At 37.9% G+C, this 17,500-nt stretch overlaps 1 protein-coding gene across 1 annotated transcript in view; it reads right to left on the reverse strand.

Annotated features, from left to right (window-relative positions):
- The window catches only part of WNK3 (WNK lysine deficient protein kinase 3), a 107,114-nt gene that overhangs the window by 70,003 nt on the left and 19,611 nt on the right, over nucleotides 1–17,500 (reverse strand). Inside the window, exon 2 of the mRNA XM_014535322.1 lies at nucleotides 11,744–12,385. Coding sequence (XP_014390808.1) covers nucleotides 11,744–12,268 — 525 coding nt within the window. The 5' untranslated portion in view covers nucleotides 12,269–12,385. The remainder of the gene's footprint in view (nucleotides 1–11,743; nucleotides 12,386–17,500) is intronic.

Below are 17,500 nucleotides of genomic sequence, written 5' to 3' on the forward strand. Positions count from 1 at the left end.
CTGGGATTTATTTACCTTCTATAATTGAAACTTTGTAGCCTTGAGTGGAGCTCAGAGCTGGCCAGTGCAGGTGGGAAGCTTGGCTTCCTCCATTGCCAGGGGCAATCCAAGCCTCCTGCTCGCTCCAGCTCCGTGATCACTGCAGGCTGAAAGCAGGTATCTGGGGTTTATTTATCTTCTATAATTGAAACTTTGTTGCCTTGAGTGGAGCTTAGAGCCGCCGCAGCAGGCAGAAAGCTTGGCTTCCTCCATCACTGGGGCAACCAAGCCTCCTGCTTGCTCCAGCTCCGTGGCTGCTGGCCGCCATCTTGGTTGCATTAATTTGCATATAGTCACTCTGATTGGCTTGTGGGCGTGGCTTAAGACGTAGCAAAGGTACGGTCAATTTGCATGTTTGTCTTTTATTAGTGTAGATATCAAATCGTACACCTTAAACTTATACATTGTTATGTCACTTACATCTCAATAAAACTAGAAAAATAAATAAAATTACTGTTGCTGCAAAAGAAATAAGGAAATCCTGCCATTTGTAACAATATGGATAGATCTTGAAGGCATGCTAAGTGAGATAAGTCAGACAGACATAGACAAATACTATACGAGTTCCTTAAATATTTTTTTAAAATATATTTTATTGATTTTTTTTACAGAGAGAACGGGAGAGGGATAGAGAGTTAGAAACATCAATGAGAGAGAAACATAGATCAGCTGCTTCCTGCACACTCCCTACTGGGTATGTGCCCGCAACCAAGGTACATACCCTTGACTGGAATCGAACCTGCAACCCTTGAGTCCGCAGGCCGACGCTCTATCCACTGAGCCAAACCGGTTAGGGCTTCCTTAAATATTTTTTAAATAAAGTTGGTAAGAGACTAAATCTTAACTGTTGTCAACATAATCTATAATAATAAAAGTGTAATATGGTAATTAGACCAGACATCCTTCTGGATGAAGCCGGGGATTCGAGGTGCCTGCCGGTGGCTGAAGGGAAGCCTGGGTCCCGGGTACCAGAGGGAAGCCGGTGCCAGCAGCTGGGGGAAGGAAGGCCTACTCTTGCACAAATTTCGTGCATTGGGCCTCTAGTAAAATGATAATTATGTAACATGATGGAGGTACTAGCTAATGCTATGGTGGCAATCATACTACAATAGATAAATGTATCACGTCAATACACTGTACACTTTAAGCTTATTACATGTCAATATTATATTTCAATTGTATTTCTGTAAAAAGGGCTTAAAAAGAGTTAAGGAACTCAAAGAACAAAAGTAAGAAATGTTAAACTTAGAAGATATCTAAAAACAAGTGTTTATGATTTTCTGTCTAACCCAAGATGACGAATAAGTCCTAAATGTCCCTGTAATTAGCTAGAAGTCTTTCCATTGTGATAGGTCAGCAGATCTGCTCTGAAGAATAATGAATAAATTTTGATGCCCTCTGATGAAATTAGCAAGCACAAGTCATGTGCCAAGATAAGCTACATACTTCACTTTATCCTTTGATCCTATGGATTAAAAGTAGTCAGCATTCAGAGAAAACAACTTTACAAAGTTATAACTGCTGTCCCAGACATATTGCTAAAGGTAAAATTCCACTAAAAAGGTATGGCCAAACCCTGGCCAGTGTAGCTCAGTTGGTTGGGCATCCTCCCATGCAAGGAGAGGTTGCCAGTTCGATTTCCAGTCATGGCATGTGCCCGGGTTATGGGCTTGATCCTAGGTAGGGGGTGTTCATTTTCTGCTCTCACATCGATGTTTCTCTCTCTGTGTCTCCCTTCCTCTCTCTAAAAATCAATTTTAAAATCTTTTTTAAAAAGGTATGGCCAAGGTCTTCAAAGGTCCATTCTAATTCAGAGTCGAAAGTAAACCTGTCAAATTCGTACCCAAATCCAGAGGAGAGCTTTCAGGTACTATAATTATTCTCCTTTAAACACACACACACACACACACACACACACACACACACACACACACACACACTATTGTATTACTCAGTAACTTTCACACCTTGCCAATTAGAGTTCTTACACAAGAAAGGAATGATGACCCACAAATGGCAAACTAGAGATCACTGATAGATAATGGAGTTGACATAGTCAAAAGCCAGGAAAATTACAGTCTACAAAAATGATCCTTTAATCTTACTGTCTCTAGGTAAGGTCACCCCCCCCCCAAGCATCAAATAACAATGTTTTAGTGTTATAGATATTAATTTATATGCCTGATAAATATAATAAGAGGTCAAATACAAATTCACCGAATAGATTTCAACTACTCCAACACTACTTTAAAAAGAATTACTGTCCTTCTATGAATGTTAACTAAACACTTAATCTATCATAATATATGGCATGCTTAAAATGTACACAAAACCTTTCCTGAGGCAAGGCACAATACCAACATGAGTAACCTGCATATGTATTTACTCAAGATAAGAAGCATTTCATTTCCAAAAGGTAAACTCTGGCCTTATCAGCTATGTCTCTTAATGCAAACACCAACAATGAAGTACAGAACCAGGTCAGAGGGTACATGGATCTGTTTCTGCAAACGCGAGGAGGAAGAAATCAACAGATCCCAAAAACTATACTATAAAAGAACTTGTTCAAGTAAAGATGAACACTATGAAGGCTTCAAAACACTGCTCACTTGCCCTGACCAGTTTGGCTCAGTGGATAGAGCGTTGGCCTGCAGACTGAAGGGTCCCAGGTTCGATTCCGGTCAAGGGCATGTACCTTGGTTGCGGGCACATCCCCAGTAGGGAATGTGCAGGAAGCAGCTGAATCGATGTTTCTCTCTCATCGATGTTTCTAACTCTCTATCCCTCTCCTTCTCCCTTCCTCTCTGTAAAAAAATCAATAAAATATATTAAAAACAAAAACATAAAAACACTGCTCACTTTACAAAGTAGTCTATCAATGACTAGCCTGGAACATTGCTCAGTATTTTATCACTATCATTTAATGAACACTCAGATATGTATCACATGCTTTATAAGCATTATCTCTAACCTTCAAGATTTTGTTTCTCAAGCTGAGTAGTAAGTACACAAGCTCCATTGTGTTATTCTTTATTATTTTTGTGTATCAGAAATATTCATTATTTTTAAGTGAAAAACTAAGGCTTCAAAATGTTAAGTAGCTTAGCTTGCCCAGGGTACCTAACAGGAACAGGCAACATTGGAACCAGGTCTGCCATATTCTGAAAACCAAGCACTTTCCAGGTCATCACAATGCCCCTCAGAAACAATATTCACAGCAAGGACTGCAGATACCTCACTCCCAAGCCACTTTCCATGGAGAGATGGAGTAGTACCCCAGAACAACAGCAAAATGAAATAAACACACACAAGGGCAATGGCAATTTGTAAATGGTAACACCAAAGAATTAATCAAGAAATCAGCATATAATAGAGCCTGGCTATATATGAGAAAAGGAAAAGTATCTTAATAACTTAAGATATATTAAAATTCCTCAACCACAAATTCCCCAATTTGGGGGTTTTTCAGAAATTCAACAGTCATATTTAGGAAGAGACCACATAAAACTAAGAGGTAATTCCAATTAATAAATGTAAAAGGAATGTGGAAAATAGAAAATCAGCATTATAACACCACAGTAATACTCACTAGAGGGAAAATACACCAATGAGTGCCAAAACAATGCAGGAAAGTTTGAGGAGAAACAGATCTCTGCATAGTCTCAAAGTATCTACCCCCAAGATATTAATATAAAAATATGTATTTAATAGTATAAAAAACCTATCATATGCTACCCTACCCAAGTGATCAAGGTTATCATCACCAGTAATCCAAGTCGACATCATATACCCCTTACTATAATGCAGAGAATGGCATTAGCACTCTTGTGGTATCCATGCCAAAATTCATAGCCTGTATTTATCTAATCATGAGAAACCATAAGACAAACCCAAATTAAGGGACATTCTACAAAATAACTGAACAATACTCTTCAAAAGCTCAAGATCATGAAACACAAGGAAAGACTAAAGAACTACTACATCTTGGAAGAGACTAAGGAGACATAACTAAATGCAATGTGGGTCCAGCTGGCATGGTTATGAACCAGGAGGTTCTATTCCCAGTCAGGGCACATGCCCAGGTTGCGGGCTCGATCCCTAGCATGGGGTGTGCAGGAGGCAGCCAACCAATGAATCTCTCTCGTCATTTATGTTTCCATCTCTCTCTCCCTTTCCCTTCCTCTCCGAAATCAGTAAAAATATATTTAAAAATAAAAGCAATGTGGGATCCTGGATTGAATCATAGCATTGCAAAAGGTCATCAGTGGAAAAACTGGTGAAATCCAAGTAAGTCCTAACTTTAGTTAATAGTATTGTACTAACAATAATTTCTTCAGTCTCTGGTTAAGATATTAACGTAAGGGAAAACTGAATGAAGGGCATACTGGAACTTTCTACACTATCTTTGCAACTCCTCTGTTAGTAGCAAATTATCTGAGAATAAAAAGTTAAAAAGAGAAAACCAAGTAGTAATGGAGTGGTATCCTGTTGCCTGCTACTCCCAACCCTACCATTTCCATCAAACAAACCTATATTTTAACAGCCCTTTCATCTGATTTTCACTAATTCCAATCTCCAAATCTTCTTCGTACCGATTATAAACTCCCTCTACTTATACTTTATAAAAATGGGGCCTGTGTCTGGTTTTCTCCATTATGTCCCTAGCACTTAGCACAGTCTTGGTACATTATAGACCAGCCGTGGGCAAACTACGGCCCGCGGGCCGAATCCGGCCCGTTTGAAATGAATAAAACTAAAAAAAAAAAGACCGTACCCTTTTATGTAATGATGTTTACTTTGAATTTTATATTAGTCACACAAACACTCCATCCATGCTTTTGTTCCGGCCCTCCGGTCCAGTTTAAGAACCCATTGTGGCCCTCGAATCAAAAAGTTTGCCCACCCCTGTTATAGACACTAAATATTTATTTGTTGAATGAATGAACAAATGAATGAATGGCAGCTGTGTGTATTGTATTCATTTCCTATGGCTGTTGTAATAAATTACCACAAATTCAGATGCTTAAAACAACACAAATGTATTACCTTCCAGTTGTGTAGATCAGACGTCTAAAATGAATCTCACTAAAGTCAAGTTGTTGGCAAGGCTGCATTCCTACTGGATGCCTTAGGGAAGAATGAATCTGTTTCCTTGCCTTTTCCAGCTTTTACGGGTTGCCCACATTCCTTGGCTCATTGCCTACTTCCAACAAATGCATCACTTCCATCATGAGATCTCCTTCTGACTATGGCCACCCTTCCTACTCTCTTATAAGGACCCTTGTTATTACACAGGACCAACCCAGATAATCCAGGAAAATCTACCAAGATCTTTAATTTAACTGCCTCTGCAAATTCCTTTTTGCATTGTAAGGTAACATATTCAAAGGTTCCAGGGATTAGGACACAGACATCTTTCAGGTGCAATTATTCAGCCTAATACATGTATCAATTTGTTATCTATCAAGCAGATAGCTCAAAACTAACCCTTTGACATAACTGGGAAAATGAATATTTCACAGACCAAGTCTGTCTGTCTCCTGCTGCTCTCACCCTGTCATTTTATGAAAGCATCTGCCTTTGATTTTTACTTTTTAAAAATATTTTTTTATTGATTTCACAGAGGAAGGGAGTGAGAGATAGAAACATCAATGATGAGAGAGAATTATTGATTGGGTGGGTGCCTCTTGCACGCCCCACACTGGGGATCAAGCCCACAACCCAGGCACGTGCCCTGAAAGGGAATCGAACCCGAAACCTTTTGGTGTACAGGACTATGCTCCAACCAACTGAGCCACCCAGTCAGGGCTCCACAATTTTGATACAAGCTTTCAGTATAGAGGTATGGACTTTTAAACTGTTATTTCCATTGCATTGCTTTGAATATATTCGCTACTATAATGAAAGTGTATGAGAAGGCTCACTCAACATGTCATCCTGCTAAAGTCGATTGTGTCTTTTATTTTAATATTTTTTTCAGTGACATTTTGCTTGGGTTCAGAGACTACAGGTAGACTTTTTGATGTCTATTTGTTAGATGCTACTTAAAGGAGGCCTGTTTAATTACCCTGAGAAGCACACAATCACATGTGACCCCAAAGTGAAGCACATTCAAATACATTTTAGGCATAAATAACAAAGATTTTCAGATAGCTATGTTCCTTCATTTGGAAAATAGCCCCATTAGATGAAAACTCACTTCCATCAAGAAAACAAATGACAAATGTACTAGTGGAAATATTTTTCCAAGTTATAGCAAAGCAAAACCTGGTTACGTTTCCAGGTGTAAAAGCAGAGTGCTGCTGATTCTGAAGTGGTCAGTGGAAGAGGAAAGAAACTATTAAAAACATCTGTGATTGACTCCTCCTGAGAGTTATTAAACAGGCTTTTCAGTAACATCTGACCAGGTCGTTCAACATCATGAACTAAAATAAATAGTATTCTAAACAGGAAGTAGGTCTTAAAGCCCTCACTCACAGTAAATTACCAATTTACCAAGAAATTACCAAGTAATTTACCAAGTTCTTTACAAAGAACAATAGGTCAAAGTTTCTCCACTAATGCATAAAAAATAAAGAATGGAAACCCTAAAATATGACAAACTATTGAAGTGCAGATGTTTATGGCCTAATCCTAAATCAGACTTACATCAAAGGGTTTGTTTGTTTCCTTGTTTGTTCTTAACATTCTCAAAGTCAAGTATCAGCAGTAAAATCTCTCTCCAGGTTCTTTGCACTGCCATAAAGTCCATGTTGTCTAAACAAATGGATGTCATTGGTGCTTTTAAGAATTTGTACACAAGGCTCAAATGTCCACAATGGAGGGGAAATGCCATCAAGAGAAAAGGTATAAAAACTTTTTGTTGAGCTATGCATTTCAAATTAAACATGTAAAAGATAAAAATTTTAAAAAAGAACAGAATTGCCTAATTTCAGGGGAGAAGAGTAAGCAAGAGGTGGTGTGAATGCAATATAGTTTACAATTTAAATGATGTTAGTAAATAGAATATATATATATATATACATATATATATATATCACGTTGTTAGTGGACATACCAATTTTTTACATTATATACACATATAAACAAAGATTGGAAAGAATCTAGAATAATTTAAACTGTTAACTGGGATGTTTTTCTATAAAATTGTGTAATTACATAATAAAGAACACTTTATTTTTTAAAAATATGAGAAATCGTCCATTACAAACTGCATAGTACACACAGGAAAGTAATTAAAAGGCGATGCCCTGCCCTGGCCAGTGTGAGAGCATCGACCTGTGAACCAAATGGTTGTGGGTTCAATTCCCAGTCAGGGCACATACCTAGGTTGTGGGTTCAATCCCTGGTCTGGGCACGTATGAAAGGCAACCAACCCACACTGATGTTTCTCTGTTTCTTTCTCTCTCTCTACCCCTTTCCCTCTCTCTAAAATCATTAGGCATATCCTTCTGATATTCTAAATAAGTTGGTTTTTCTTAGTTCCAAATATGCAGAAAATGAAATGATACCCAAAAATTATATCAACTAAGTTCACTCATTCTGACATTCCTTTCATAATTGAAAGTTGCAATTGTTGTTCTCTGTATAAATTAAAATGTAGTTTATATCATTTATAACATTTGCTGCACATGAGAGAGTCCCAAATCTGGCTTTGTATCCAATTACCTAGGGAACTTTTTATTTATTTTTTAAATCTTTATTGCACCCGGGGAACATTTTTTTAAATATATTTTATTGATTTTTTACAGAGAGGAGGGGAGAGGGATAGAGAGTTAGAAACATCGATGAGAGAGAAACATCGATCAGCTGCCTCCTGCACGCCCCCTACTGGGTATGTGCCCACAACCAAGGTACATGCCCTTGACCAGAATTGAACCTGGGACCCTTCAGTCCGCAGGCCGACACTGAGCCAAACCGGTTAGGGCACCTGGGGAACATTTTAAAAATAAGTTCCTGGGCCCTGGCCATGTGGCTCAGTTGGTTGAGAATCATCCCATGCACTTGAGAGGTCAAAGATTCAATTCCCAGTCAGGGCACATGCCTGGGTTGTGCGCTCATCCCCAGTAAGGGTGTACAGGAGGCAGGTGGTCCATGTTTCTCTCTCATCAATGTTTGTCTCTCTCTCCCTTCCTCTATCTCTAAAAATCAATAAAAATATATTTTTTAAAAATAAGTTCCTAGGTCCTATCTACTGGAGATTTTGATTTGGAAAGTCTGGAGTGAGTGCCAGGAGTCAGTATCCTATATAATAAAAGGCTAATATGCAAATAGACTGAATGGCAAAACGACCGGTTGCTATGACACGCACTGACCACAAGGGGGCAGATGCTCAATGCAGGAGCTGCCCCCTGGTGGTCAGTACGCTCCCACAGGGGGAGCGCCGCTCAGCCAGAAGCCGGGATCACAGCTGGGGAACACAGTGGCGGTGGCAGGAGCCTCTCCTGCCTCTGTGGCAGCTCTAAGAACCCCTCTCAGGGGATTCTGCCTGCCGGCTTAGGCCTGCTCCCTAAGCTGGCAGGCAGACATCCCCCGAGGGGTCCCAGACTGTGAGTGGGCGCAGTCCGGGCTGAGGGACCCCCCCCAAGTGCATGAATGTTGTGCACCGGGCCTCTAGCATATGATAAAATATAAAGCTCATGTTAAGTGTATTCAGGGATTTCCTCCTCTGATTCAGCTAGTTCTCGGAACTGGTCCCTTATTTTAGTGCTTTTCAAACTCTGCTGTTCATCATTTGCAGATGTTACTAAGCAGCAGATTCTGATTCATTGGTCTGGAATGAGGCCTGGGAACATGCAATTCCAACAAGCCTTGCTAGGAAGACCTTATAGAATCTTTCAATCTTTCCCCAGTCGAATGATAGGAGGCAGGTCCTACTGCTAGAATATTTTCTTCAACTTTTACCTAAACATCCTTTAGCATAGTTAGAGTGCACAATTTGCAAAATAACTTGACCTATCTTTACTATATAGCCTACCAAGGGAATGGAAATTACTTCCCCCATTTACAGAGTATCACTGAAAGATGAGTGTTACCAATGTCATGATGCAGAGGTGAAATTAAAATGTACATAATATTCAATAGATATATAAGGATGACCACAACATAATTATAATGGTAAAACGTTGGAGAAAAATCTAAATGTCCAATAATAGAGGACTAGTTAAATAACTTATAAGGGCATGTAGTAAAATAATGACGTAAATGTACAATTACTGGTAATGAAAAGATGTTAGTGATAAGTTTTTAAAAAGGTTTTGTAAAAACTTATAGTTTGATTCCATTTTGTGGGGGAGAAAATAAACAAAGTCATATATACATTTATGCAAAAGGGTCCAGAAAGATATACTAAATTGTTTAAAGCGTCCTCAAAGTACTAGAATTTAAGGTGTTTTTTGGGGGGCGGGAGGGGAATGCCCTGACCAGACTCTGGGTGCATGGGAGGATGCTCAACCAATTGAGCAACACCGGCAAGGGCCTCAGGTAGTTTTCATGTTTGTTTCCTTGCATTATCTAATATTTCTACTGTGACAAAGACCTTATAAAATTCTTAAAGGATTAAAAAGGGGGTGAGAAGAAAATCAAGCAAACCCCATACCTGCATACACTTTTCAAGAACTACTCTAATGGCTCTACTGCTAAGTTATTTGCATTCCAAAGAGTCATCAAGGGATTTCCCACATTCAAAACACTTTCTTTTTGTTTTGTTTTTGTTAATCCTCACCCAGGATATTTTTCCATTGCTTTTTTTACAGAGAGTGGAGGGAGGGAGGAAGAGAGGGAGGGAGGAAGGGAGGAAGGGGGGGGGGGGGGGGGGGGAGAGGGAGGTAAAGGGAGGCAGAGGGGAGAGAGAGAGAAATAGAGAGAGAGAGAAATAGATATACATCTATGTGATAGACATATCTACTGTCCCAGCCATCTCAACCAGTCCATTGCTTTTTCAAAGAGTGGAAGGGAGGGAGGGAGAGACCTAAATGGTACACATTTACTGTCACAGCTGCCCCAACCAGGGCCCCAGGGCTAGGGATTGAACCTGCAACCTAGAACCAAAACTGTTGTCTTGCACTCCACCCAGACTTGCTGAATTTGAATCTCTGACAATAAACTCCTGAATCTGCATATGAAGCAATCATTGACTTTTACAGAGAGCAAAGTTTGGAAACTTGGTGTTAAACAAAGAAGCTTCCTAGAAATGCAGGGACTTGCACTAAATTTCAAACCTATCTAAATGGCAACCAGTAGCATATTCAGAAAGGGTGAAATCAGACACACCCACAGGCACAGAGACTACTGGAATTTGAACAATAATCACCTGCCTAGAAGTACTGGCTTTATTCTATGTTAATTTTAAGCATCTCCTGTGAAAACTGACCATTTCTCTTGAGCTGACTGAGGTCACAAAGGTTTTTCCTTATATTTAACCTACATCTGTCTGAAACTATTATTATAGTAACTCCTTGTATGATACTTGACCCCCTATGTAGTCATTCATTAGTTAGAAGTTCACATAAACATTTATTATGGAACCAAGTATCCAGTTGATGCAACTACAGTCCTGTTGCTTTCATTTCTCCTTTCTAAGCACATTACATTTGACTAACCTCAGTAAATTCTGTTGATTATTTCTTCCAGAGATCCTCTTCAAGGTAAACACAAAGGCATGTGTGAGTTTATACTAATAGAAATCCTCAAGGAATCAAGAAAAGCATTTCCTGTTCTAAAAAACAGTACATGAACCCCCAAAAATTTGTTGAGAGAAAAGGGAGATATCACAGGATATATGACTAATATATCACAGTCTTAAATTAAGCACTTATTATATCAAGTCTTAAGGCACAAATTTAGTGAAAGTTTTAAAAATGAGACGTTAAGAGTTTCAGAAATTTCCTAACGTTAATAAATTAAGAGCATTTTCCCAACGACACCATAGAGCAGTGGTGCTCAACCTTGGCTGCACATTAGAATCACCTGGGAATCTTTTTAAAATCCTGATTTCTGGGCCTCATCCTCCGGAAATTCTGTTTCTTTGTTACTAATGTTGTGGCCCCACCCCATAACAAAGAAACAGAATTTCCGGAGGATGAGGCCCAGAAATCAGGATTTTAAAAAGATTCCCAGGTGATTCTAATGTGCAGCCAAGGTTGAGAACCACTGCCATAGAGTTTCCCCCTCTTAAACCAGAGGGGAAAGCAACAGGACAAAAAAAATAGTTGGCGTGAGGTCCTAAGACAGCGGTTCTCAACCTTTGGGTTTCGACCCCTTTGGGAACGACCCTTTCACAGGGGTCGCCTAAGACCATCGGAAAACACATATATAATTACATATTGTTTTTGTGATTAATCACTATGCTCTAATTATGTTCAATTTGTAACAATGAAAATACATCCTGCATATCAGATATTTACATGACGATTCATAACAGTAGCAAAATTACAGTTATGAAGTAGCAACGAAAATAATTTTATGGTTGGGAGTCACCACAACATGAGGAACTGTATTAAAGGGTCGCAGCATTAAGAAGGTTGAGAACCACTGCACTATAACCTCTGAGCCTCAGTTTCTTCGTCTGTAAAGTGGGAGGGGGTAGAGTAACAGTGTCTATCTGTGCCCAGTGCCTGAAACACGCGTTTTAATCCTGGATCACTCAGAAGACCAAGTCAACTAAAACTGGAATTTATTAAAACCAGGAGGATTATATACCGACCTGCAACTCACACCAAGCAACCTCAACCCATGTTTCAGTGTCCAGCCCTTTATACACTGTTTTAAAGGCTCCTCTTCCCAGCTCTATGTCGAATTTCAGGAACCTGCCACTAGGAGAAGTAGCTACAGCCTTCATTTCCGCTTCTTCTTCCATTTCCTTTTCATTTTTCTCCTTGAGACAATCTTTGGAGGATTCGGAAGTTGCCTTTGAACATTGTGAGAATTTGACTTCTTTTTCACCTCTTAGCACATTTGCAGGAAGCTTTTCTCCGCCTGGAATCTCTGTTGTAGCCTTCGTTCTCTCATCTTTGGAGGAAGAATCAATAACTTTGTCATCAACACTCTTTCGGAAGAATCTCTTCCTTTCGACAGTTTCCCCCCCAGCAGAGATGGTACTGTCATTTTCCTTCAGTCTAGCTTCCACTGTCAAAGTGGCTGCCATCTGATGAACTCTGTTTTCCAGTGAAACTCCATCAGGTTTCTCAGAATCTTCTGTGCTAGCTGGCTCCCCTGAATCAGTAGCCATTGTAATTAAGGTTGGCACTAAAAATTTCCCTGTTCTACCCTTCAGTCCCGTTACATCTCAGGTATCAGAATTATCAGAATGGACTTCCTTTTTATGTGGTCATGTTTCCATAGTAACCTGAAAGGGAAAAAAGGATATTTTAAAATTACCTCACAAAGGAAATCATTAAGGAGAAAACAAGTCACCTGATTGTTTAATCCATTTTTTCTTAATAAGAAGTTTGTTCTTTTTTCTGTCCAAGCTTAGCAACCAGCAGACTCCAGGGACTATGTCTTATCTTGTTTACCACTGTAACCCTCAGTGCCTAGCAGGCTACTTGGCATATAGCTCAGTAAGTCTTCATATTGAATGAATGTTGGTTAGGAACCTAGTTTCTCAGTCCCATCTGTCAATCCATCATATTTAAAACAAGTATCTAAACCTGAGTTCACTTAGCTACAAGGTAAAGGGTAACACACAATAATTAAAACAAGCACATTGTTTCTCAGTAATTGTTTTTTTGTCTAAAATTCTGGAATCTGATGGTAGTCTTTTTTATTGTGGTAAAATATACTTAATATCAAATTTACTATTTTAACCATTTTTAAGCATACACTTCAGTGGCTTTAAGTATAGCTACAATGTTGTGCAATCACCACCATGATCTATTTCCAGAACTCTCCATCCTGGATCACTTCATCATCCCAAACTGAAATTCTGTTCATCTCCCCAGTCCCTAGTAATCCCTATCCTACTTTCTGTCTCTATGAATTTGTTTATTCTAGGTACCACATCTAAGTAGAATCATACAGTAGTTGCCCTTTTGTGTCTGGCTTATTTCACTCAACAAAATGTTTGCAAGGTTCACTGATGTTGTAACATGTTATCAGAATTTCATTCCTTTTTAAGGTTGAACAATATTACATTGTATGTATATACCACATTTTGTTTATCCATTCATCTGGTCAATGGATTGGGGTTGTTTCCACCTTTTGAATACTATGAATAATGCTGCTATGAACATCCAATTGTACTTTGGAAGTACACAAATACTTGTTTATGAGCTTGCCTCAGATTTTAGCATAAACTGTAAAATATTAACATACAATATGAAAATATTAAAACACTATACTAAATCTTTTAAGAAACACTTTAAAATATGTATCCTCTTAAACCAGCAATTCTACTTATAGGAACTTGCCTTAGAAAATAGTCAATTTGTGCAAAGATTTAATTATAAAGACATTCATTACAGCACTTAAAATTTGGAAAAAACTGTAACTAAACATAAGCCTAATAGGAATTTAATTAAATATCTCAAAATGAGATGGATACAATATTTTTTAAAATCCACTAGCTTTTAATGAGATTAAAAGACATCTATATATTATATGGTTAAATGAAATATATACAATAAGCCTTCATATATACACACATAGATACATATATGATATTAATTCTGAATGGTATAATTATGGACTTTCTGCTTTTCTGTATTTTTTACAGTTTTCCACTGAGAACATGTGGAAATATGTGGAACATATAAGGAAAAAGTTATTTTTTAAAATTTTATTTTAAAATTATAGTTTACATTCAATATTATTTTGCATTAGTTTCAGGTGTATAGCAAAATATTTCAGGGACCACTTTGTAAAATATATGATCGTGTAAGGAAAAAGTTTTTCAAATGAATGGTTGTACTACCAATAAAAAAATTCTTCTCTTCTCACCACAAACATGCATCACAAAATTAAGTACTGTCTAACTATTATGTTATGTACCTTAGAAGGCACTTTTTGTCACAATCAAAAAAATACCCAGAAATATCAAATTTGAAAACCTGAGAATAACAATCCTTAACTAAGACAAAATGGAGAGAAATACCCCAAATTGCTCTACATATTAAACATAAATCCTATCAACATCCACCTAGTTTATTTGCAGAAATTAGCAAATTGATCCTAAAACTCATAAAACTTTGAGGGACCAGAATAGCCAAAGGCAAAACAATCTTGAAAAAAAAAAACACAAAGTTGGAGGACTCATCCTTCCGAATTTTAAAACTTACCACAAAGCTATAGTATTAAGATAGCGTGGTACTGGCATAAGGATAGATGTAAAAATAAATGGAATGAAAACAGAGAACCCAGAAATAAACCCACATATTTACGGTCGATTTTCAATAAAGGTGCCAAGACATTTCAATGGGGAAGGAACCCTCTTTTCAATAAATGGTGTTGGGACAACTGGTTATCTATATGCAAAAAGAATGAAGTCGGACACTCTAAGGAAGGTTTACTGGAAGAGATGCTGGACCTGAGTCTCAAAGAAAGAAAATTACCTGATCCAAGCAGAAGGAAGATCACAAGCAAAGTCATGAGACAGCATGGATTAAGTGTATGAATGGTACCGTGAATAGTTTACTGCATACTTTAGAAGCAGGCAGATGAAGACAGAGAGCAGATATAAAATAAGACCAGTTAGAAACCTACTGCAATAATCCAGGAAAGAGATGCTGAGGTGTGAATGAAAATATTGGCAAGAGGGATAGATTCAAGATACATTAAACGAAGTTCCAAATTCAAGGTTTATTGCCAGAGTGAATATGGTTTTAAGGGGAAAGAATCTATGATAACTCCCAGAAATTTGCCTATCAGATGACACTACTAAGACATAGCTGTGTTAATACCAGAGATAAGAATTACAGTCATGCTGGACGGAGGTCTTACGCCTATGGATGAGGACAGTGGTAGGGGGTGAGGGCATGGGGTGGGGTGGGAACCTGGTGGAGGGGAGATATGGTGGAAAAAGGAGGAACATTTGTAATGGTCTGAACAATAAAAGATTTATTAATTTAAAAAAATAAAATAAAAATAAATAAATCTTTATTGCTCGGAAAAAAAAAAAAAAAGAATTACAGTCATGTACCACACAATGACATTTTGGTCAAAAACGGACCACATATACCATATAGCCTCGGTGTCTAGCAGGCTATACCATTTAGGCTTGTGTAAGTATACTCTATGATGTTCACATAGATGAAATTACCTAACAATGCATTTCTCAGAACCTATCCTTATTGTTAAATGGTGCATGACTGCAAACTAAGGACTCATGAACCGCTTTATGAGGTTACACTGCCAAATCAATTTCAAAAGTCAATGAATAAGACTAGTATTATCTGCAAGTAAGAAAAGATAACTAATAACACCTCACTTAGGTGAAGATTTTTTTCTTTAACTTATTTTGACACAATTTGGACTTGGAAAAAAGTATACAAAGAGTCCAATATACCCTTCACTCAAATTCCCCAAATGTTAACATTTTAGGTGAGATATTCTTAAAAATATTATTCACTTCACTTAACTAAAGGTCAATTATCCAGAAGCCTCAAGAACAGAGATCCATAAGCCAAAAGGACTTGTAAAAAGACAAAAATAGGTAAAATAAGAGAATTTAAGTAACTGCAGAAATTCTTTCTAAAAAGTGAAATCTTACTCAGAACCCTAACATAAAAATAGAGGGGCAAGTAGTCCTGCTCTAGTATAGCTCTAACATGTTTGGTCACCTGGTTTTCCAAACTATAGGATAAGAAGCAGAAAATCAGAGGATGGGGAAAGGAATGTTCCCTCAGCCTTTTAAAAAAGAACTTTAAGACAAAAAAATGTGAGATCAACCGAAGGACTTGTATACACGTATATAAGCCAAACCCATGGACATGGACAACAGGGGGATGGGAGCATGAGTGAGGGGGGGAGGGTTGGAGGTTAATGGGGGGGATGAGGACACATTTGTAATACCTTTACCTAATAATAAAAAAAAGACAAAAAATGTTATAGAGACAAAGAGGGATATTTTATAAGTATGAAAAGATTAATTCATTAGAACAATAAAATTATATACACCTAACAACAGAGCCCCAAAATACATTAACACGTTAAGCGCCCAGCCTGTTTTGTCTTCCGGATGGAAAGTATAGTGTCAGTCACCGGTGACTGACTGGGCGCTTAACATGTTAAGTTAAAACTGACAAGAGCCTGGCTGGTGTGGCTTAGTTGGTTGAGCTTTGTCCCATGCACCAGGAGGTTGCCGGGTTCAATTCCCAGTCAAGGCACATGCCTGGATTGCAGGCTCAATCCCCAGTAGGGGGCATGCAGAAGGCAGTCAATCAATGATTCTCTCATCTTTGATGTTTCTCTCTCTCTCTCTCTCTCTCCCTCTTTCTTGTTCTCTCTGAAATCAATAAAGACATATTAAAAAAATAAAAGTTGCCACCAAGAAAGTGATACACAAAAAGCCTTGGAGAAAAGATGTGCAAATCATTTATCTGATAACAGACTAGTATTCAGAACATACAAAATATTCAGAACATACAAAAAATTCTTACAAGTCAATAATGAAAAGATAAATAATCCAATGGGCTGAGGATCTGAATAGACATTCTCTAAAGAAGATATACGAATGGCCAATCAACATGAAAAAAATGTTCCACATCATTACTCATTAGGTAAATGCAAATCAAAAACTAAAATGAAATACTACTTCATACCCATGAGGATGGCTACAATCAAAAAGATGAACAGCAACACGTTGTTGGTAAAGATGTAGAGAAAATGGACCCCTCATGCATTGCTGGTGGGAATGTAAAACGTTGCAGCTGCTCTGGAACATAATCTGGCAGTTATTCAACAAGTCAACATAGAGTTACTATATGATACCATCTACCCAAGTGAAATGAAAACACATGTCCACACAAAAACTTATACACAAGTGTTCACAGCAGCTCTATTCACAATAGCCAAAAAGTGGAAATGATCCAAATGTCTATCAATTGATGGCTAAACGAAATGTGCTATATCCATGCAATAGAACAGTATTCACACAATAAAAGGGAATGAGATATCAATACCTGCTACAAGGATGAACCTTGAAAACGTTATGCTAAGAGAAAGAAGCCAGAGGAAAAGACCATACACTGTATAGTTCCATTTATATGAAATGTTTAGAATATGCCAATCTACAGAGACAGAAAATAGATTAGTTGTTGCCTGTGGGCTGGGGCACAGGAATAGCACTGACAGCAAACCAGCACAGGGGATCTTCTGGGGTGATGGAAATGTTCTAAAATTAGATTGTAATCAAGAATATACAACTCCATAAATTTACTAAAAAATCATTGACATTTATATTAGTGGATTTTATGGTATGTAAATTATATCTCAATAAAATATGATGTCCCTGTTTAAGATCCTA

This window comes from Myotis brandtii, unplaced genomic scaffold (assembly GCF_000412655.1).
Source record: "Myotis brandtii unplaced genomic scaffold, ASM41265v1 scaffold1424, whole genome shotgun sequence".
NCBI lineage: Eukaryota > Metazoa > Chordata > Mammalia > Chiroptera > Vespertilionidae > Myotis > Myotis brandtii.